This window comes from Sturnira hondurensis, unplaced genomic scaffold, assembly GCF_014824575.4.
Source record: "Sturnira hondurensis isolate 20B ecotype Veracruz unplaced genomic scaffold, ASM1482457v3 Scaffold0005329, whole genome shotgun sequence".
Taxonomy (NCBI): Eukaryota; Metazoa; Chordata; class Mammalia; order Chiroptera; family Phyllostomidae; genus Sturnira; species Sturnira hondurensis.
Genome location: NW_028077960.1, coordinates 5,958,539 through 5,981,127, shown reverse-complemented (window position 1 = coordinate 5,981,127; position 22,589 = coordinate 5,958,539). Strand labels below are relative to the sequence as shown.

At 40.0% G+C, this 22,589-nt stretch overlaps 1 protein-coding gene across 1 annotated transcript in view; it reads right to left on the bottom strand.

Moving 5' to 3' along the window:
- The window catches only part of UACA (uveal autoantigen with coiled-coil domains and ankyrin repeats), an 89,177-nt gene extending 77,134 nt beyond the window's left edge, over positions 1-12,043 (bottom strand). Inside the window, exon 1 of the mRNA XM_037047164.1 lies at positions 11,828-12,043. Within this exon, the coding sequence (XP_036903059.1) occupies positions 11,828-11,902 (75 nt within the window). The 5' untranslated portion in view covers positions 11,903-12,043. The remainder of the gene's footprint in view (positions 1-11,827) is intronic.
- Between the last annotated feature and the right edge of the window lie 10,546 nt (positions 12,044-22,589).

Here is a 22,589-nt window from a genome sequence, read left to right as displayed (position 1 = left end):
CAAGCCCTACCCCACATGACAGCACGAAAGAGACACTTCGCTGGTCTTCAGAGCACACTCTAACACACCACCACACCCAAAAGTGTTTAGAATGGGCCCTAAACGTAGTTCCTTCCTCCTTTGTGACTCACCCTTTCCCAAGCTATCAAAACACTTCCACAGCAGGAATGTAACTACATCTACTCAAGTGGGAAGCCTGCTGTTCTATTTCCTCAGTGTGATTAATAAAAACTACAAGACCCCTTGCAATAAGCTCTTTAAGAAGGCTAAATTACTTAAAGTGTCTTGAAAACAAGTAATAATAGACACAGGTCCTTTGACATCTTTATTTTAAAGGCCACACATAAGCAACTTCAAATCTATCTTTCAAACAGCCATTCTTAGACCTCTGCACAGAACCTCTTTTCAAAAAACATGCAGGCTTGAGCATTCTCCTCAAGGCAGGACAGCAAAAGCTATTTCCTCAGCAAATTGGTGAACTGGTGAGTGTTAAGGAATATAGGGCTTTCCATTTGTTACCTACAGATTCTTAATACCAATGATCTTAATGATATATTCAGTAATTAAGCAATTTTGGGGAAAACATTTGTTTTTTCATGTATAACACTTGCCAGCAGGAATCTTTCAGGACTATAAATATGCATGCTTCCAGTAATAAATTCCCAAATAAAATTAACTTGTTTAAATTAAATTTCTATTATTATATATTTTACTAATATAAATCTATTTTACCTATAAAAAGTAACAACATAAGAAATGAAGAATAAAAGTTTCATAATCCACAACTGTGATCATCTTTGTATATGCCCTGTTGGTCTTTTCCCATGCACATGAATATTTTACATGACTATATAAATATAGGTTATTTTTCATTCTTTTTCATCTGTAAGAGTTCCATTTTTTTCACAGAATTTCTTCATATGGATATGAAAGTCTTGCATATTAATATTCTATTACTGTATAAAATATTACCACAAACTTAGAGGCTTAAAACAATACTTAGTTCACAGTCCTGCAGGTCATTAGTCCAGGTGGAGTGGTATGGGTTCTTTCTTTTTCTAATTTTATTTATTTATCTATTTTAGAGAGAGGGGAAGGGAGGGGGAAACAGAGAGGGAGAGAAACATCAATGTGTGGTTGCCTCTTACATGCCCCCAACTGGGGACCCAGCCAGAAACCCAGGCATGTGCCCTGACTGGGAATCAAACTGGTGACCCTTTGGTTCACAGGCTGGTGCTCAATCCACTGAGCCACACCCCAGCCAGGGCAGTGGGTTCCTTATTTAGGGTCTGTCAAGGCCAAAATCAAGTTGCCAGCCAGGCTGGACTCTTACTTGGGAAGAATTCACTTCCAGAGTCACTCAGGTGCTTGGTAGAATTCAGTTCCCTGGAGCTGTAGGACTGAGATCTTGTCCCTGTTTTCTTGGTGGCTATGGGCACAGAGGCTCTCTCTCAGCTCCTCAAGGCCACTCACATTCCTTCTCACACAGCCCCATCCATCCTCAAGTGAGCAACGACATCCCAAGTATTCCTTCCTTCAAACCTCTCTGGCTTTTCCCATTCTACTGCAAGCCAGAGAAAACTCTATGTATAAAGGGTTCATGCATGTAAATTAGGTCCACCTGGACAATCTCCCTTTTTAGGCTAATTCAAGTGATTTGTAACCTTAATTACACCCACAAAATCTCATTTACCAGGTAACATAACATAATCATAGGCATATTTTCTCTTCATATTCAAAGTCCTAGAGATTAGAGTGGGAAATCACATGGGGGTGGGGGGCAGGTTGCACTTTTAGAATTCTGCCTATCACATCTCTGCATCACAGTAGAAAATTTTTTAGAAAAAAATTTAATATAGTTTTTAGTATATTTATAGTTTAATAAATTTAAACTATATTTCTAAAATATAGTTTAAAAAACTATATTTTTCTTTTTTATTTTATTATTATTTTTAAATTTTAATTGTTGTTCAAGTACAGTTCTGTCTTTTACTCCCATCCCAGAAACTGTACATTTTTAACTGTGGGTGGTAGTCACAAAGTTTAAAGGTCATCTAGTCACTGGACTAAAAAATGTTAAGGTCCTTTCCAATCCTAAAATGCTAAAAATTGAATAAACACATTAAAGAAATAAAATGTATATTTCAAAACTTGGGAAAAATATAAAACTATATGAATTTAAAAGTTAGCTAAATCAAAAAAAGAACTGCTCTGGCTTAGTGGGTTGGGTGTCGTCCAGCAAACCAAAAGTTTGCCAGTTCGATTCCTGGTCAAGGTACATGGGCACGTGCCTGGATTATGGGCCATTTCTGGTTGGGGGCACACCAGATGCAACCAATTGGTTTCTCTCTGTCTCCCTCTCCCTCCCTCACCCTCTCTCTAAATATAAATAAGTGAATTTTTCTTTAAAAAAAGGAACTGAACTTTCTCCTAGTTAAAGAAAAAAAAAAGACATGGCCCTGGCTGGTGTAGCTCAGTGGATTGAGCACAGGCCTGCGAACCAGAGGATCGGGGTTCGATTCCCAGTCAGGGCACATGCCTGGGTTGCAGGCCGGTTCCCGGCAAGCCAACTCCCAGCAGGGGATGCACAAAAGGCAACCATACATTGATGTTTCTCTCCCTCTCTCCTTCCCCTCTAAAGATAATAAATAAAATATTTTTTAAAAAATTTTTAAAAAAGAAAAAAAGACATGTTTTTGCAAAACTGTCACCTTTTGGGGACCCAATTTTCTAGTCCTAAATATTCAATAAATAAATATTGTTGAATTTAAGTATAACAGAGCACAAATGTTTGTTAGTCTTGGACTTTTACCCCTAGACAAAGAAGATAACTCTTTCTAAAGCTCAGCTACAAATGGGCTAAAAACTAACAACAACCTGCCGACACGCTGACACAGTACGCTGACAATGAATCCAAGGTGGGCTGTCTGCAAGAGGACTGGGTAACAGCTCCTAGGAGTCACAGAAGAAAATGAAGGGGAGCAACAGGAGTGTTAAGACAAAATAAAGTCTGCTATATATTAGTGGATCTGAATTTTGCTGAAATTTTTAGTCTCGGAGTCATTACAACTCATACAATGGCAGATACAAAAGTAGGTACAAGGTCACTCAACAGAACTCTAAAGATAAGTAAGCGAGGGCTCTGCCTACTTTTGACCAGTAGGCAGAAAGAGCACATTAAGCAATGAATGATGCCATGGAATGACAAGCTCATAAAAGCAGTAACTATAAAACACTAATCACAGCTTCAACTCTTCATCAAATACACAAGCGTAATGTTTTCCATAGCTTGCAAAACACTCTTCCTCATTCATTGCTTTCTTCTGTGATAAAAATTCATTGGGGGAAAATATGTATTTTGTCACCTTACAAAGCATTTTTCCATCCCAACTGTGCTATATTTAACTAACCAACTCAAAACTCTTTTGTAAAGAGCAAAAGTTGTACTCTTCTTGTTCCCCATTCACGCAATCACTATAAAAAGCAATTCAAATTACAATTCAGAATATCTTCATTCCACATATAAACAACAAGCTTTATTCTTCACCTCATAAAAATGGAAACATTTTCTGTATTTTCAGAACTGGATCAGTGCAATTTTAGGCACACCTAAAAAATCGTTTAAGCAATGACAACCATCACTGCTTCAATTACTATGCATACTGTTTTACAGCTTCTAAAATGTTTTCATTCTTTTTAGTACCTAAAATCCCCAGTAGGATTGACGGGCACATAGTATTATCCGCACGTTCTGAGAGGAAGAAATGAAACTTACTACGGTAGAGTGATCCGCGCAGTCACAGAGTTTTTCAAGAGAAAGTGCCTGAACGCAAACCAGATTTTCTGACATCTTGTCACTCCTGATCTTTTTTGCCTATTTTGCCTACTCCAATGGTATTGACACAAAGATGAAAGGTGGTACTTTTAAAATTGCAACACAATTCTCCTTTTATTTATACAGGGAAAAATAAAATAACAGTTAAATGTTAAAGAAAATCACCAACTTTATAAAGAAATAAACCAATGAAGGAAAACAAAAATGGCCATGTATCTAATATTCTAAACTAGAATATTTATTTAGTTAAATTCAAATATTGGACACAATCATTTCTATATTCATATATGCTATTCTGAATATTTAACAACTTATATGCTATTCAAAAATTAGTATTGTTATTTTCTTTAATATAATTCCAGGTGATTTTTAAAATTTAGAGAAAAGGAATTGAAGAAAAATAAACTTCAACTAATCTTCAGTATACACTGAATAGTTTGTTTATGTTACTAGGCAACATAGTACCCAGCAAAAAGTCTGAAAGAATATGTGCTGACTTTTAAAAATGTACATTCTCCAATTTAAATGACTGAATAAATAATTATTTAACTAAGAACTTCAACAAATTAGCTATAAAGCAAAGTTTTAAAAAACTGATCCACACACACAAAATATTTACACAGTAGCAGAATGGTGCAATGGAGCTTTTCTCACGAGTATGGTACACACACCACTGTGCTGATGTGTAGGCCTCACTGGCACAGGGACAACCGTGGGTGACAGCCTACTAGCAGCCCCTTCTAAGGTTCCAGACCATCTACTGTCAGCCTGCAGCAGGGATATGTGCAGCAGTGGGGCCTGGAACATGAAGTGAGAAATATAAGAAAAATGCCCAACTGGAGCCAACACCAAAGCCCTGGCCATGGGCTCAACCTAGTGACAGGACGGGCAGAACAAATGCAGGCTGCCTAGTAAGCAGGCTGCCTCCGCCTCCCGCCTGCCCCATCCCTTTACTACTGCCCTTCCCTAGAGACGCTCACCTCAAAGAGATCATTTCTGCAACTCAGACAACGACTAGGGCCCCCTTTTCTTCCTCTTCTTCATATAGTGCCCTTTCTAAATAAATATTGATATTTATGTAGTTTAAGTCATTTTTTAACTCTTGAGAATCTTCCTCAAAAAAAAAAAGACCTTATTTACATCTTTTTACAGAGAAGGGAAGGGAGGGAGAAAGAGAGAGAGACACTGATCTGTTGCCTGTCATACACGCCTGTCCCACAGACCAACCTGCAACCTAGGCATGTGCCCTGAAGGGGAATGGAACCCTAGACCTACCACTTCATGGAACAATGCCCAAACCACTGAGCCACCCCAATCAGGGCTTAAGTAAGTCCTTTTAAAAGAATATTAACAATTGGCACAGTGTTCCATGCATGAGACAAAAATCATCAAGATAATATATTAATATTACTGAACCAATATTTGAAAGATAGTGTTATCATGTACAATATGAGTCACAGCAGTCTAAGGAACTAGAAAATATTATTTCTTCCAACTGTTTCATCCTCATACGTTAAATAATACTTCAGTTTCCTCACCAATAAATACAAGTTACAGTTTAAAACATCACTATTGTACTACAGAAAGTAAAAAGATGTCTTGTTCTTAAGTGAAGGATGCTATAGTATTTAAAGGTAGAGTGTAATGTCTGCCACTTTCGAAAGGTTCACTCAAAATGTGTGCGCATGCACGCAGAGCAGCTGCAGCAGAACGTTAACCTCGGGATCTGAGTGTGAGCGGGCAGGTCCCAGTTTATGGTGCTATTCTTTCCCATTTGATGTACAGTTCAATTTTTCACAATAAAAAGTTGGAGAAAATAAATTAGGTATCTGCTCAAAACCTATGATTATAATGATCATTAGCATAGTAAGTTAAACTTTCAAAAGTATTTTATCATCAGGACAATCAATGGTTCATCCACATCGATTATAGGTACACTACAACAACATGAAGTTGCTAGCCTACAGGGAGATGGAGACAGTGTTCTCTCACTCAGAAAGTAATAACCTCAAGTCGGGGGCTGGGAGTTCCGTACACTACATCAAGCCTGGGGGCGCTTAGTGGGAAACACTCAGGGCTGGCAGGTGAGGGCTCTGACAACTTACTTGTCTGTTGACGGTGTGACTTTGGCAAGTCACAATATCTCTGGGTCTCAGGTAACTTCTGTCTCTCTCAGGTAACATGTGCCCTCCTATCCATCCTTCCAACACTGTAATGATTCAGGCTCTCAATAACTTTTGCCTCTACTACTGCAGCAGCATCCCACCCCAAACAGAGCTACCACAATAGCCCATCTGAAAAACACACCTAACCACGCTATTCCCCATTTCTGTTCATACGGGACAAAGTCCAACACTCTTAAAACAAGGAAAACTGTAAGCCATCCCAAAATTTAGCCCCACACTCCCCTCTCCTGCCTCTCTCCCATCCAAATCCCTTGCCTCTTCTAGAATTCACCAGAGCTAAATTGATAATCCAACTATTCCCTCCCCCCAACTCCAAGACATTTCTCAGCTGCCAAGCCTTTGCTCTTGCCCTTCCCTCTAAAAGGAACCTCATCCTTTCCTGGATGGCTCCAACCCATTTCTTTTTAGCCCCAGATTGAGGAAGGCACCGTGCAGATTGGTGGTTGCCAGGGGCCAGAGGAAGGGGGGCTAGGAAGCAACTGCTTCGTAGGCACAGAATTTCCTTTGGGGTGATGAAAATGTTTTGGAACTAGGTAGACATGGTGGTTTTACAACATATGCCGCCAAATTACTCATTTAAAAATTATCAATTTTATGTTGCATGAATCTCACTTCAATTTTTCAAAAGAGGCTGCAGCAGCAGCTCATCCGGCAAAAACACCTGCATTTACTCCTCAGCAGACTGAATCAGCCAGCGCCTTGTACATGGACCTTACTCAGCAGTTCCTACTTTCTGTGATGCTTACGGAGTGCCCCTAATACTTCTATATTCTTACCTTCCTTCTCTTCTCATCCCGTAGTGCTTAGGCTCAACCCTCCAGAAATGTTTGTTTTTTTTTTTTAATAAATGAAAAATAGAACTACTACTTACTTCCCTCGGGGCAGGAAGCTAGAGCAGACAATGCTGTGAAAATCTAGGGTGTACAAAAGTCAAGGGCATGTATTAGTTGGAAAGGGCAAGATCACCAGGAAAGACTGCAGTTCATCTGGTTATAAAGGACAAAATGCAGTTCATCTGGTTACTATTTTCAGTTAGTAATAATAAGACACTTATTGAGTTATTCATTACTTTTCCATTTTCAAATGCAGAAACAAATATATTTAAGTAATTTACCTAGAGTCACAAAGCTGGTTAGTGGGAGCAGCAAGATTCAAACCCCAAGCCACCTAGACCACAGAGCTTGATCCTGTAACACTAAGACATCACCCTGCCCTACATACCGCTTAAAAGCTGCGAACAGATATTCTTTGACCTACAATTTGCCTTTTGTAAAGCTGAGAAAACACTCCTTTTTCCATTTTTGTCTACTTATCCACTGTCATGAGTACTGTTTATATATCATAAAGTACTTTTTTAAAATATGAAAAGTTAATCTTTTAAAAAGAGATGAATCAGTCCTGGCTGGTGTAGCTCAGTGGATTGAGCACAGGCTTGTGAATCAAAGGGTCACTGGTTCAACTCCCAGTCAGGGCACGGTCCTGGGTTATGGACCAATTCCCATGACTGGGTTGCAGTCCAGGTTCCCAGTTGGGGCTTGTGAGGGGCAACCACACATTAAAGTTTCTCTCCCTGTTTTTCTCCTTCCCTTCCCCTCTCTCTAAGAATAAATAAATAAAATCTTTATTTAAAAAAAAAGAGATGAATCATAAACAAGCTCTCCCATTAAAAAAAAACTCTCATTAAAAAGATCTCCCATTAAAACACTAAATTGCCCAGTGTTTGTGACCTATTCACATGCACAGCTGAAAAGCTCGGAGTGTGCTGTCCTCACTACAGCCACACCCACCTGGCTTCCCCACTGGAGGCTGATTTTCACAGCACCCCGACCCCTGCACAGGGTAAACACCCGGCAGTTGAGAAAACATGGAGTAACAACAAGCCGTAGGAAATACCACACACTCGCATTTTTAATTTAGTAAACATGATGTATATGTCCTTCCCCAACCCCACTCTTTCCTCTCTCTCAATGTCACAATCTGGTAAGAAAATAATTGACCAAAAGTCTCTAAGATTAAAAATATACATATTTGTGCACCTAGAAAAGAAAAACTTACTACAGAGATGTCAAAGTTTGAAAACATGATCAATAAGCTCAATATCATGCCCCCCCCTAAAAAAGTATGTGTATCCTTTTAGACAGACAACACACATCTCCAAGAGGTTGATAATTTTTAGTCTGGATTCTCAGGACCTACTTCACTTAAATGTACTCCTAAATATCTAAAACCAAACCATAGGGTAATATACTGGACGAACATACATGTGCACACAAAAGCAAAAAAGCTACCCCTTGACCAATGATGGGACAATTTAATCACCAGTAAAGATAACAAATATAGCAATAGACAGAAATATTTAAAGCCATGAGTTCATGAGAAAGAAAGAAAGTTTCAAGAAAAAAAGAAATAGAGAGAAAGAAAGAAAAAGAAAGATCACTTTCAGAACATGCCGGGGAAAATCAAGAGAAAGAATGAAACATCATCCTTTTTCTCAGGGTAACCAATATTCAATTAGGGGAGTTTCTTCTTTAGAAAAGCTCCTGTATCCCAGCCAGTCGATGGAGATGCGATGGGAGAATGACAGGCCTCCGTATCTAACAACCACTTTACAGAAAATACAGGAGGCAGAGAAATGGGGGATGCGATGAACAAAATTCTGATCCTGGGAAACTCTAAAGAACAAATGGCCTGGTTTCCTCAAAAAATAAACTAAGAAGGACAGAAAAAGGAAAACCTACAGATTAACAGAGATTCAGGAGACATTAACCAATTGTAATGTTAGACTTCATTTAGACCCTGATTAAATAACTGTAAAAACTAAAAGTTTATAAGACAACTGAGGAAATGAAAACACTAACTGGATATGTTGTGATACTATAGAATTACTATTTAAAAAGATTTAAATGTAACAATGGTATCAATGTGGATATGTTTAGGGAATGTTTTGTCTTTCAGAGAAACATTTACAAGTATATTATTTACAGATGAAAGGATGTGAAGTCTGAAATTTACTTCAGAATAATCTGTGGGTAGGAAAATTACGGGGTATATAGTTGAAATAGGATTGGTCCTGAGTTAGTAATTGTTCTAACTATTGTATTTACTTTTGTGATACTATTGTATTTTGTATATGTTCTAAAGTTTCTATAATACAAAAATCAAGTTACAGCCTTCAAGAATTTTAAGGTTCACATCCTTCACCTCAGTCAGTAAATCAGTTTTTAGTTGGGAAAAAAAACACTTTAGGAGAGCTAGGCATAAAACAACAACACAATATGTTCAAAGGCACCATTGTGGTGTGCATAAACTGCCCTGGGAGCATGGATGGGTAGGGTGGGGTCAGGGGAAAAGGTAGAAAGGTAAGGCTTGAGCCTGGACGGAAAGACAGTTTGCAGGGCTTTCCAAGCAAAAGCACAGAGAGTGTAATGGTGTGGAGCTGTGAAATTATATAGCCCAGGGAGGGAGCGGAGAGAGTAGCAGCCGGGGGAAGTTGTCAAAGGAAAGTTTTTCTTTCTTTCTTTCCTTCATTTTTGTTTTCGAAGTCTGAATTAAAATTGTGAATTGTTACAAATTTAAACCATTGTTTAGGGTTGACTGGCGTTATAAAGTTGCATCTTCAGAAATTATCCTGCTAGTGAGTTAACAAGTCCAATCCATTCTTCTTTTCCCTTTCCTGACAGAATTAGCCAACAGGCAGCAAAATTTTGTTCTCAATGCTTGGTTTGCTTTTATTCCTCATCACACTCATTTACTTTCATTTAATACTTTACAAAACTTATCCTGATATTTAACTTAACCTGAGATGTGTTCACTTTTTCTAATCAGATAGGTTCTATTTTCTATACCATGTATTTCTCTTTATTTTAATGTTGTTATTGTAAGAAAAATAAAATGCTCAATTTAGCAACTGCTAAAGAGTTAAGCTCAAAGAGATGCTTCATGTTCCAAGTGTACAAAATGCAAACCGGCATACTGGCAACGCCAATAATTACTCTGCATCTCCAGAAGAAAAAAAGATTAAATTAATGTGCATTAACCTCCACGTGGGATGTGAATCTTTAGTACAAATTAAGTGGAAAAAATATAGTGAATAAACCTAGAAAAGAGTATTTTTTTCTTTTTCATTGTATTTTTTCCATTACCATTTATTTCCTTCTCATGGGAAAAGTGTATCTTTAAAGCTGAAAACACAATCTGTACCACAAATAAGGTGAATCTTTAACTCAACTATAGTGACCTGTGCCATCACTAAATGCCATTTCTTCCAATTATTTTGAAAAATAATTTAAAACAGCCCTGGCTGGTGGGGCTCAGTGGATGGGCCTGTGAACCAAAGGGTCGCTGGTTTGATCCGCAGTCAGGACACTCCCCTGGGTTGCGGGTCAGGTCCCCAGCTGGGGGGCATGTAAGAAGCAACCAAACCATGTTTCTCTAGCTCCTTGATGTTTCTCTCTCCCTCCCTTCCCCTCTCTCTGAAAATAAACTTAAACAATATCTTTTCAATGTGAAACAAAGTAATTTCTCCTTCTATATGCGTATCTTAATAAAACAAAATCATGATTTAATAAAGAACATCAAATTATCAAACATACAACCTGAAGTTATCCCCCTTATTTTTTGAAAAAAATGGGGATGAAAGAGCCTAATTTCACGACGATTTCCTTTAAGTCCCAGGAAAATCATCCTAAAATAGGTGGAGGGAAAAGTACAATTCTGATTTAACTCAAAAGCAGGTTAATTAGTATTCTCATAAAAAGCATACAATCATTTGGTAAAATCTATGTAAAGTATAAAGGTCCGGTTTAATTACTCCAAATGGGCAACAGGGCAGTTCGAGAAACACGTCCTTTATGTTACTGACTCTTCAAGATTTTAAAATACTGTTTATTTCAGTAATATAAAATTTTGATGAGATAGCCATTCTTCTAACTTACCAAATTATCTAAATCCTAACATCTGCAGTCAGGCTGTTTCTCAAGATTTCTGTTCTCCTGCCAACTAAAAAGAGGCCCTAGTGCTTCCTCGAGTGCACCCTGAGGGCAGGCTCCACGTCCACACCGAATGGAGGTCTGTCCCACCAGTGAGACTGGATCCTGTGATACGAGTCTGTCCCACAGGTGAGACACGGCGCAGCAGGATAACCACCTTCCCAATTTCACCTCCACTTCCAGAGTTACCACCCATTTGGGGCTCTGTATTTCCAACTACCCCCGATTCCATTTGCTTCGCTCAAAAATCAAACTTTCCCAGTGACAAGCAACAGAGGCCAGAACAAAACATCCACCCTGCCGCGCAGCACTCCGTCTCTGACTCACGGAAGGTCCGGAGTCCGAGCGGGTTGGGCGGGAGGGCGGCGGGTCCGCTACCCTGATCTCCTGGGTACGGGATGCAAATCTCCTTCTCTGCCCGCAGCCCCGGGGACTGAGGAGCGCCCTCCAGGGACCCCGCGGAGCCGGGCGGGGACAGAGTGTGCGTGGGGAGCGGGGTCGCAGGGGAAGGGCCGGAGTGAAGGACAACCCAGAAATACCGGATTGAGGAGGGGGCGATTTGATCCCGCAGCGCCAAGAGCTCGCAGACCTGGGGTAGAGGGGCGGGGTAGAGGCCCCGCGAGGCCCGAGGGCGGTGGGTCGGGAGGGTCTCAGAGCCAACGCGGAGCCCAGACTTGATAGGGGTGGAGTCGCCCGCCGGAGCAGGGTGCACAGAGGGAAAGCCGAGAGGAGCGCGCGCTTCGGAGCAGGGGAGGACTCCGTGGGAGGGGAGCCCGGGAGCCCGGGACTCGCGCGGACTGCGGGACTGCGGGACTCACCGCGCTGGCGGCGGCGCCGGAGGACTGGGGGCCGGGCGCGTCCTGCCTCTTCAGGCGGGACTTGAGGCTCTTCATGGCCAAGTCAAGGCAGTCCCACTCCCGGCGAGCGCACCGCGCCTGGCTCAACAGGCGAACCTAAAAGTCTTCAGGAAGCTAGCGCTCGCGGAGGACCAGGCGTCCCGACCCCACCTACCACCTGGGGGCCCCCGGGGTCCGAGAGCTCCGGGCCTGCGGCGGCGCCCCGTTTCCCCGCAGCCAATCCGCCCGCGGCCCTGGGAGGGGTAGGGTTGGCTACAGCCAATCGGAATCCTGGAAGAGGGAGGGACTTCCCTTCCTAACTTAATAACACCCTTCCTCTCTCTGCTGGAGGAAAAGTTTGGAACTTCTAGGAGAGCGGCTGAGGTGGGTAGCTAGGAGCGGGTAGAAACGCCAGAGCCAGGCTGCTGACCTCCCGCACCTGCCTATTTAGGAGGTGGAGCACGCGGTCCATGCAGCGCCGGCTCTCCGCTTACAGGACCACCCTTTTCCCACTCGCGTGCTCCTTCCCAAGTAAAGTTAGTCAAGTTTTTTTCCTGTCGTCTGGTCCCAGAAAGGATTTCAGGTTAGGTAACCTGGCTTTCAAGAGCAACTTCCCTTCCATCTGCTGCTGTTGTACTACACACATCTCGGTACCTGGAAACAACCATAGGTATCAAAGACTCCACAAAAAGCTTCTGGGAATAAGGTTCCAGTTGTATAGAAGGACAAACAGTTAAGGAAAGACTTTGAAAGACCTTATGGTTAATCAAAGTACAGATTGAGTGCTCAATAATTATTTGTTCAGTCAAGAACCCACTGCTTTGGAGGGAAAGAGATGGAATGCTTGGGCTGGGGTTGCCTTTAATAAAAAATGACCCACATAGCCAAAGTGATATAAGAAGACGTCAAGGAATAAAGATTATGGTGTTTATTTGCAATTTTTTTTTGCTTCCTGTAGAAACACATTACAGGCAAAAGTGTACGATGAAAGTAATTCATCTTATCCAGAAATCTGGATGAAAATAATTTAAAGGAAGAAAACAGGTGAGCAACACTCAATAGTTTTTTTGTTAACTTGACGGCGTCAAAGTCTTCCTTAGAGTCCATTTTGCCCACCCAAATGTTTATTCTAGCATGCACCCATATGAAAAGACAAACAACCCACATTTCCAACTAACAAAGAACTCTCTGTGGGAAAGGTCAGTTGCTTTCTTTGGAGTCTCCTTAGAGTAACTCAAGGTTTTATTCAAATACTGTCAGAAAGTTTTTAGAATTCTCTTGGACAGATAGCATCCAAAGACTCTGTTATCTCTTAACAAAATAGTAAACAATTTTCTCTTGATTAGTTCTATAGACAGAAATTTTCTTGGACTTCTACTCCTTCCTCAAGATTCACAGCCATTCAATTTTTGTTGGCTCATTATAGTGTCTATGGATGGTTACTCTATGTCCCCACCTGCCACTGCAGAGCCAAAATTATCTCATACCTGCATATTATAGGAGCTACCCAACCCTCAGTCTCAACTCTCACATTACCGATAAATTACCAACCATCACCAAATGTCTTATTCCTCTTTTGCTCAGACCTTCAGTGGCTGGTGAACAAAAGCTAACTTTTTTACGGGCATTTACCTGGCTACAATATGGAGGCAACCCCCTCTACCAGCTGACACTCCAAATTACTCTTCAGCCCATTCTTCAACCACAGTGCTTGCCTTTTAATGTCCACGTCTTTACGCATGCTGATCCCTCCTCCAGTCATTTTCTTTCCATCTGCATTCATCTAACAAAACTCTACTCTTCCCAAGAATGGCAGGAAGAAGCACAGGGGGGCTTCTCGAGTATTGTACTATTCTATGGGTTACATAAATAGTGTGTTCGGTTTGTGAAAATTCAGTTAGCTTGTAGTCTTTATGATACATACACTTTTATGTATGTATAATAGTTGAATAAAAATGTTCTTATCTAATTGTATGTTCGTTTCAAGTGCCCTCCTCTCTCACAGAGCCTTCTTTAATCAGTCAACTGCAAGTGAGCTCTCTAAGCCCCTGAAGAGTTAAATGGTACCTCTCATATGATACTAATACATCTGTTCTGAACAAACATTATTTTACTACTAGACTTCAGGCTCCTTAAAACCAGGGAAAACTGATAATATCTGAATTCTTTAGAATTCTCAAAATATGTTAGGTGCTCAATACATACTTCTGAATAGTATGATCCATGAGTCCTTTTTGGTTATTAGAGTGAATTCTCATTTATTCTCCTGTAACGATTAATACTCCTCCTACTTTGAATACTGGGTCTCTCCTGTAGCATCCAAGTTCTTACAGTCTGGGTAACTGGCCCTTTTCAGTTGTTACTGGATAAAGCAAAAGCAACAGACAGAGCCACAAATACAGCTTTCATCAGTTTCCAAAAATGTTAAACAAGTTATTTTTATGAACTGTCTGCATGATGTCCCCATGGTGTCTGTGTCCAGTGGCCTTGATGAATTTTTCCAGGCTAGAAACTTGATAGCTAATGTCTACTTATTCCCATTTGAGAGCAGCTAAGTAAATAGCACTGGTTTGAATGTGCAGTAAGGTTTTTTTTCATGTTGATCTGGAAGCCCCTACATGAAGTAAAGTCACTATTATTAGCATTCAGCCAGACAGGTTGGATTTTATTTTGTTGACTATTATCAGTATTATTTTTATTTGTCTGCAGAACAAACCTATATAGGCTTTTATTTGTTACCGTTCTGAATCTATATGAATTTTTAAGTCTAATGTTTTACAATATAAAACCAGGAAGGGAAATACACTTTTAAAATTTGTTTTGATAAGTTACACACGTGCAATGTAAACAAACTTCAATAATACAAAAGGTAAGAGTTAGTCTCCTTATCAGCTCTATCCTCTGGCTGCCGCTGTCAAGGAACTGTCTTCTGACTGGGGAAAAAAGCTCACATACAGCTCAGCTGGAGAACGGGACTTACTGAACTGCATGGCAGGATAGTAGCTGTGGCTAGTATTCAAGAAAGAAAAAGATTAGGAAATGAGTTTGCAGGAAGGGAAGGTCCTCAGGGTTGGGTGGGGAGCTTCAGTGAGTGCAAGTCGGTGAGAAGGAACACCAGGGAGGCAGAGGATGTCCAGGGGACCAGCCTGAGCAGATAAGAAAGTACCCTTGGGAGATATTCATTGATAACATTGCTCAATTTAACTATTCAGATTATCAATGTGCTGATAATGGCAATGAGGTGACAAATGCATTCCTTAGGAGGAGAACAAAGAATTAACACACAAAATTATAAATTATCCCTTTTAAACAGGAAGCTCTTCCAGACCAGTTTTAGGTCATACCCAATGACTTCCTTCTTCTTCGTTTCCAGAGCCTCCTGCTGTTCCTGGTAGCTCCTGTTAATCTGACCACCAAAGCCAGTCAATAATTCCGTGGAGAAGCTCAGGACCTCAGTCCTCTCCCAGCTCAGATGCCAGGGCAGGTAGCTGGCAGAGCCACGTGTAGCCATGAGGTCATGAGCAAGGGCACCCACACCCATAACTCATATGGCAGCCCCAGGAATAAGAGACCTGAGACAGCTCTCACACCCTGTTCTCTTGCCTCAATCAAAACTAAAACACATTGCATAAGAAAGCTTTAAAAACATGGGTCAAGTCATTTTGACACTAAAGGTGAAACCATCTATATTTGTAGTAAGCTCGCTAATGACTCCATCCTTGAAAACTAGAGTGGGAAGAAGAAAAGTGGGAAGAGGAGATGGCTTCTGTTCCATGTAACCACGGACACTTGTGTGAGTTTTCTTGGTTCCTTGGCACTAAAACTTCTAGAGATGCCAATTCCCTCTTACTGAAACTTCCTCAATCTCCCCGACTGAGGGTTGTTTTATGCTCTGCCGTTTCCACCTTGATAACTCTGTCAGTTACCTCCCAAAGAGCTCTCCTTTCCTGCCATCTGTCCCTCTGTCTTTGGCCCTTGACAGACAGCCATTCACACCAAGTGTGCCATTAGTTTCAGTACTGAGAGAGGGAGCAAAACAGCCAGGACACGGTCAGGAACAAAACTAGACTTTGCTTGTAAAATTGATCTTACACACAATAGTATTTGAAATACCCACAATTATTTCTTTGAATTCAGGTTTAATGTCAAGAAAACCGAACTCAAAGGAATTCGGTTATTTCACCAAATGAAAGCATTATGAAATAAACCTTTGTTACCAAGTCTTACTTACACAAAGCTCCAGAAATACCATTGGCTTTTCTTTAATGGGGAGACCGGTGGTCCTGAGTCAGTGTGGTTCAAAGGCAGAAGCTCATGGTTGTCTCTTTTAAAACAGGCTGCTTATTCAGGAGCCCAGATAAATGCAAAGAATTTGGTTCAGGGTTCAGTAACTCTCTGACTCCATAACAAACTTTCCTGGACTTTGGAGTTTCCTTATCTTAGGCAGGACACCAAGATATGCACCAACGAGGAGCAAAAAGACTTTCAAGACTTGAGCACTGTTGGATAATTTGAGTAGAAAAGTTTTCTTGCTTTTGAATTGAAATGTAGCAAATAGAGACTATAGACCATTAAAATCTCTATAGATTTTAAATGGTAGTTTTACTTGTCCTCCTTATCATCTTTTCCTTGCAGATCTCCAAGGGCCTTTTACAATTCTGGCAAGGTATTAGTAAATACTCTCAATATAATAATTAAATCACCAGTAAATTATGGGACTATTATACCACCTGTTACTCTATGCCAATACTTGCTGTTTTTCTTAATGAAAAAACAGTGCAGACAGAATAAGTCAAGATAATCCAATGCTCAAATGCACTAGATAAATGACCCAAGCTTTATTATGACACACATTTAACAATAACCTTACAGTCATTTAGGTTAAAATTACTACAAACTATGTGGCTTAGTTTTACAGAAAGGAAGGTCATAGGCAAAATATTGGATAAGTAAATGTTCTGGTAACATTACATATAAAAATGCAGTTTATTATAGATATTATTATACTGAATATCATATAAGAATATATATTTATGTTTATGTTTTAATGTAGTATTTAGAATTTTTCCATGTAATGTCTTTATGAATTAGTACATCTTTATGTAAGTCCTGATTTTTATAATAAAAAATCAAACTCTTACAGGGGATCTCCACACTTGTATTTATGGGAAAAATGTATATTTTTAAAGGTTAATCTTAAAAATTATTTCATTGCCCGGTAGGATACAGGATGTTTGTATGATGTGTGTATGATTGGGTTTGGTTACCAGAAGACTCAGACTTTTGCTTCCTGGAAGAGATAGCTTATCTCTTGCCTGGAAGAGATAGCGTATCCCCTGCCTCCAAACTACTTTGCACCAATGTTTAAATTATCATTAAAAGTTAAAATAAAATCTTGTATTAAATTGCTAAGTAATCCTTAATTACAGGATGCTTATTTGAGAGAAAAACTTTAATTAAGGTGCAGTCCTTGCATACAGTGGCATTATTTCACATTGTGGATAAGCCTTCAGGGCTATTTTTAAAACATATAGATCAAAGAGATGTGTTCACTATTATGTCCTTATGGATTAACCACGTATATATTTTTGCATCATCTATATCAATTTTATGCAAGTATCAAAAGATATTCAATAATAAAAGATCAGTGTGTGCTTTTCCTGTTGCTATTTTATGAATGCTGTTGCCACAAACAAAATATATTTTTAAATTAGTAAATTAAAATACCAACATATCCTGGACTTCTAAAGAGTTACATTTTTATTTTGCTATGCTAGGGAGAAGCATGATGTGTTATGCTCCATAAACTTCAAAAATGTTCCTAAACCTAAACATCAATGAAGAACTGTTCCTTTAAACCTTAGAATAGTAGAGTCCATGAATTTGCCTAAGAGCAAGGCATAGCATTTTAAGACTAAACTAGAAGGCATGTTTCTTCTACTACTGAGACAAGGAGCTCTGAGAGAATCATAAACTCTCATGAGCTAGCAACTTCAGCTCATAACTCCGAAATGACACATCAACCAAATAAGCCAGAAAACCCTAATAAGTCCACCCAGAAACTTGGACTCTTATTAGGCAACTAAATCCTAACCAGAGTAACCTCTGGGAATCCCAAATATGAAGCACAGCAAATCACCTGCAACAATAAAGGCTGCTCATGCCACCGCATGAACACGGCCGGAAAGCTCCCATCACACATCGCATTGTTCCAAGTCAACACTAGGCAGCCTGTGCCAGAATTTGGACTCGGTAAATGCTTTTGTTTAAATCACACGTCTCTCCAAAGAAAAAATTAAAGTTAACTTATAACAAATTTCACTACCATAATTCTGATAACAAAAGTAAGAAATAAACCTGAGGAAGGGAGAATCTTTTTTGACTATCAGAACAACTATTATTGCCCTCCTTGAATTTGAAATTTGGCTCTCAGCTTGCAAATAGCCAAAGGTGAAACAAAAAATGGAAAGAATCAGTGGAACTGATTCTTTGGAAAGAATCAGTGAAACTTTAACACTGGAAAAGGAGAGACACAGCAAGTTCTCAAGAGAGGTGAAGTTTTCCTGATGCTGCATTCTAAAACCAATTTCTCATATGGTGCAGCTTTATGTGTAAGACAGGGAGAAGTGTAGTAGACAGTCTCAACTACATTCATGATTGTAATACTTAGAAATATCTTTGTTATGTGTCTGCAATATTCATTCATTCATACAGCAATTGTTTAGTCACACATGATGGGAGACATATGTAATAGATGTTATAAGTCAATATTTTGTATGCAAATATATATGTAAATACATTTGTATTAATTTATATGTAAATGCTGGGAAAACAGCAGGGAACGAAATAGACAAAGGGTCTGCTCTCAAGAAATTTAATTCCAACAAGCGTAGTAAGAGGCAAGAGACAGAGTACACAAGAAATAAGTGACAAATGAAATCAAGTTAGTTTATTTTGGGAGAGTGATAAATAAATAAATTCAGACAGTGATCATGAGGAAAATACAAAGAGTAATGTTCTAGAGAACAAGAGGGAGGGAGTTACTGTAGTTTGGGTGGTCAAGCAAGGTATTCTGGAGAAAAGACTTTGAACTTGGTTCAGAATGGCAGAAAGGAGGGTGCCTGCCAAGTACCCTCCTTGGTGGTGGCAGAACACTCCAGGCAGGCGAGACAGCGCATGCAAAGGCCCTGAGGGGAGGGCCAGCTTGGCAGGTCTCAGGGAAATATTGAAGGCCAGCGTGGCTGGAGCAGAGCGAGAGAAGAATACGAGCTAGGTGAGTTTGGAGAGGAAGGCTGGAGCCAGCACAGTAGGGTCTGTGGGCCAAATGATTTCGGATCATTTTCCAATAGGAAGTTAATGAAGTTTTTCTAATGGGAACCTAATTAAGCAGGGCACAATGGGATCTTATTTATATACAAAAATATCTTTCTGCTTCTGAGGAGAGAATTGATCATAAACGACAAAGCGGGGGAGTAGAAGGGCAGGAACAAGATTAGGATGTTGTCTAGAAATGGGACTGACTTGCTGGTAGATTGGTCACAGATTGAGACACTAAGCAACTAAATGTATGCTAGTGCCATTTATTGATTAGGGATGACTATGGGAGCTATGTTCTGAAGAGAAAGTCAAAAGTTTTACTGTGGTCATTGTGGTTTGAACTTCCCATTGAGCATCCAGGTCGGGATGTATTAAGAAGATGGCCTGAATAGCAAGAGTAAAACTCACTGGGGACATGGGGCTGGAGACACACATTTGGGACTCAAGGGCAAATACATGGAATTTAAGGCCATGGGACAAAATGAGATCCATTATGGAAGAAGAGGGCCAAGGGCCCAGATGTGGACACCGCAACATTTAGAAAACAAACAGAGATGCAGAACCAGCAAAGGAGACTGAGAGGAAATGGCTAGAGAGCAGGCAGAAACCAGAACGTGGTGCCCCAGCAGCCAAGGGGGGGGACGGGTTTTCTAAGCTCAGCTCTGCCAAATACTGCTGAAGGATGGAGAAGCAGGCAGACAGATGAGTGACTATGGGTGGGGCACCTTAATGCTGCTAATAGCTTTAGCAAAATAAATCCGTCTCGGGGAAAGACATCTGGCTAAAGTAGGTTCAAGAGAATGAAAGGAAATGGAACAGAAACTCTGAACAATGTGGTGTGAAGGGAAGTAGAGAAATTGGGATGGTAGCTGGAGGGTGACAACACGTCAGAAACCTTTTTATTTTAGACTGTGCCCTACTAACATTTGTTGTAAGCTAGGAGGAGTATGACCCATCAGAGGGGGAAGGACTGATGAAACAGAGAAGGGAAGCATCTAAAAGAGTTAAATGCCGTGTTCTTCAGACTATAAGACGCACCCTCAATTTGGGAGGATCTCAAAAGTAACTTGCCTGGCTCACTGTAGGGGGAAGGGTGATGGCCTATGCTATTTATGTTATTAAATATTTTACCACATTTCTTGCTTCAAAATTGTTTTCCTATTTTCGTCCTCTAAAACCTAAGTGTGTCTTATGGTCTAGTGCATCCTATAGTCCTGAAAATATTGTACTTGAGCAGATGAAAGTGTTGTGATTCTGGAGATAGGTACATGGGCTCTTATCTGTAGTAACAGGAAGGAAGGCAGAAAGTACAGGCACAGGTACATATAGGTTGGTGTATTCAGGGGAAAGAAAAGAAGGTCTTATCCGGATTGCTTCTATTTTCTCAGGAATCGTGATTATCAGTTAAAAGTAAGATGGACAGTGAGGAAAGGAGGCTTTTGAAAGTTTCGGGAGAAACACGAAGGTAATAACTGGCCAACATTTTTTAGTCTTTCAACTCTAAAATATCTATTTGGTGTGCCTGATCTAGTAAATCCCCAGTGTTATTTTGACAGCATGAAGAAAATTTCTTATTTATACCTCTACCCACAAAGGGATCAGCTCAGATAGGGACCTCCAAGGACTAAACCACTAAACACCAAGCATTGGTTAATTTGTGTTCTAAACTACATAGGGATTGGTCAACATCGTTATATACCAGAGCACTGCGTCTCACCCTTTTGCTGTGTGTAGCCCATAGTACAAAGTACTACTGCTAATATTACTATACAATAGCTACAATTTATTCAGATACTGCCATATGCCAAGCACTGTGCTAAGTTTTTTACATGTCTAATTTCTGTTAATACTCCCAGCAACTAAATGAGAAGCATGTACTATTATTATCCCAGTTTCATAAATGATGCAGCTGAGGCTTACAAAGGCTAAATGACGGTAATATTAGAGACCATGAAGTTGTTCATGAGATGGAAGGACAGAGTCAGCATGTAGTTATGGAGTTGTGTAAATAAATGTAAAGCCAGGTTTAATAAGGTATCCATGCTTGTAAATAATTTGCTCATAGGAAAATAAAACTATAAAGCCAAAACTTAAATAAAATGGCATGTACCTGTAAATGATTCACATAGAAGGTTCAAAGTACTTCAGATAGAAAGTCTAAAAGTAAAAAATGGGAATTTAGAAACCCCTGTTGACATAACAAAGTTTGTTGAAGGAGAGACTCAATCACTGGGGACCGGGAAAGTGTTTAACAGCTGGTTTCGGGGGGGGTGGGGGTAGGGAGTGCCTGGTTTGTGGTAACTGCCAATTTCTGTGGTGTAAATACTTCCACCACAGAGTTCAAGTTAACAGTGTGACATGAACCAGCTCACAAAAATTCTTTAAAAATCCTACCAATTCACTCTGGTGGGCGAGCTCCAGCATGCCCCAGGAACAAGTCAGGATGACTCCCTCCGGTGCCACCAGACCTCTCGTTCCCTTAGGCACGCCCACCAAGGACAGCTTCGAGATCTCAGAACTTCAGCTGGGCTGAGATCAAAGACCCCTTCCTATGGGCCAAGAGAATAAAATAAAAAGGGAACTCTAGCCATGAACTCTACTGAGGCTAATGTACTTTTGATATTAAGGTTAAGAATAGGTGGCTGTATTTTCTCTCTTTTTCCCCAAATTATTGAAAATGTTAAGTGAATAAGATAAAATCACAGGCAGAGATTCAGAGAGGTCACTTCCTGTGTTTCAGCCTGTCTGCGTAATTCCAGGCCTTGGGTTCTTAAGCAGCAGTTATACAGCTTGAGACTCAAGTAAGTGGCTGAGAGTTGGTGTTGATTTATTGGATAATGTAAATGACTTTGTTTCCTGTATGAAAACAATTCACACACAGAGATTTAGCTTAATGCCATCTTAAACAAAGGATTCATTGACCTTCTAGTTTCAAGTTTAAGATTATGAGTACTCAGCAAAGTAGTGCATTTACAAAGTCATGGTTGATTGTCATGTGAACTTTCAGAATTATGCCTTCCCAGTGCCATTTCTGATTCACGTATGAATTATAGTCTAGGGTTGAAACAGAACTTTAGGGTGGAATCACGTTTTCTTTTAGATGTGATTGCTAGATTTTTTTATGTCAATGTTCCTGGTATTACAGGAACACTAAAGTCTTTTGTCATTATAAGTAAACATTTATTTGAAATTGATATTCTACATAAATATCTCAACAAAACAAAAGAAGTAACAAACAGTATTATTTGGAAAGGGAAAATTAAGCAACATGTGATACCGTGACTGACAAAATGTACTCATTCATTCATTACATTTTTATTGAGTACCCATTAAGTTCCAGGCATTGTTCAGACTTGCTGAGATTAATCGCTGTTCCTAAAGTACAAAAATCAGAAACTGAGTGCCCATGGGGTGGGAACAAAGTGAA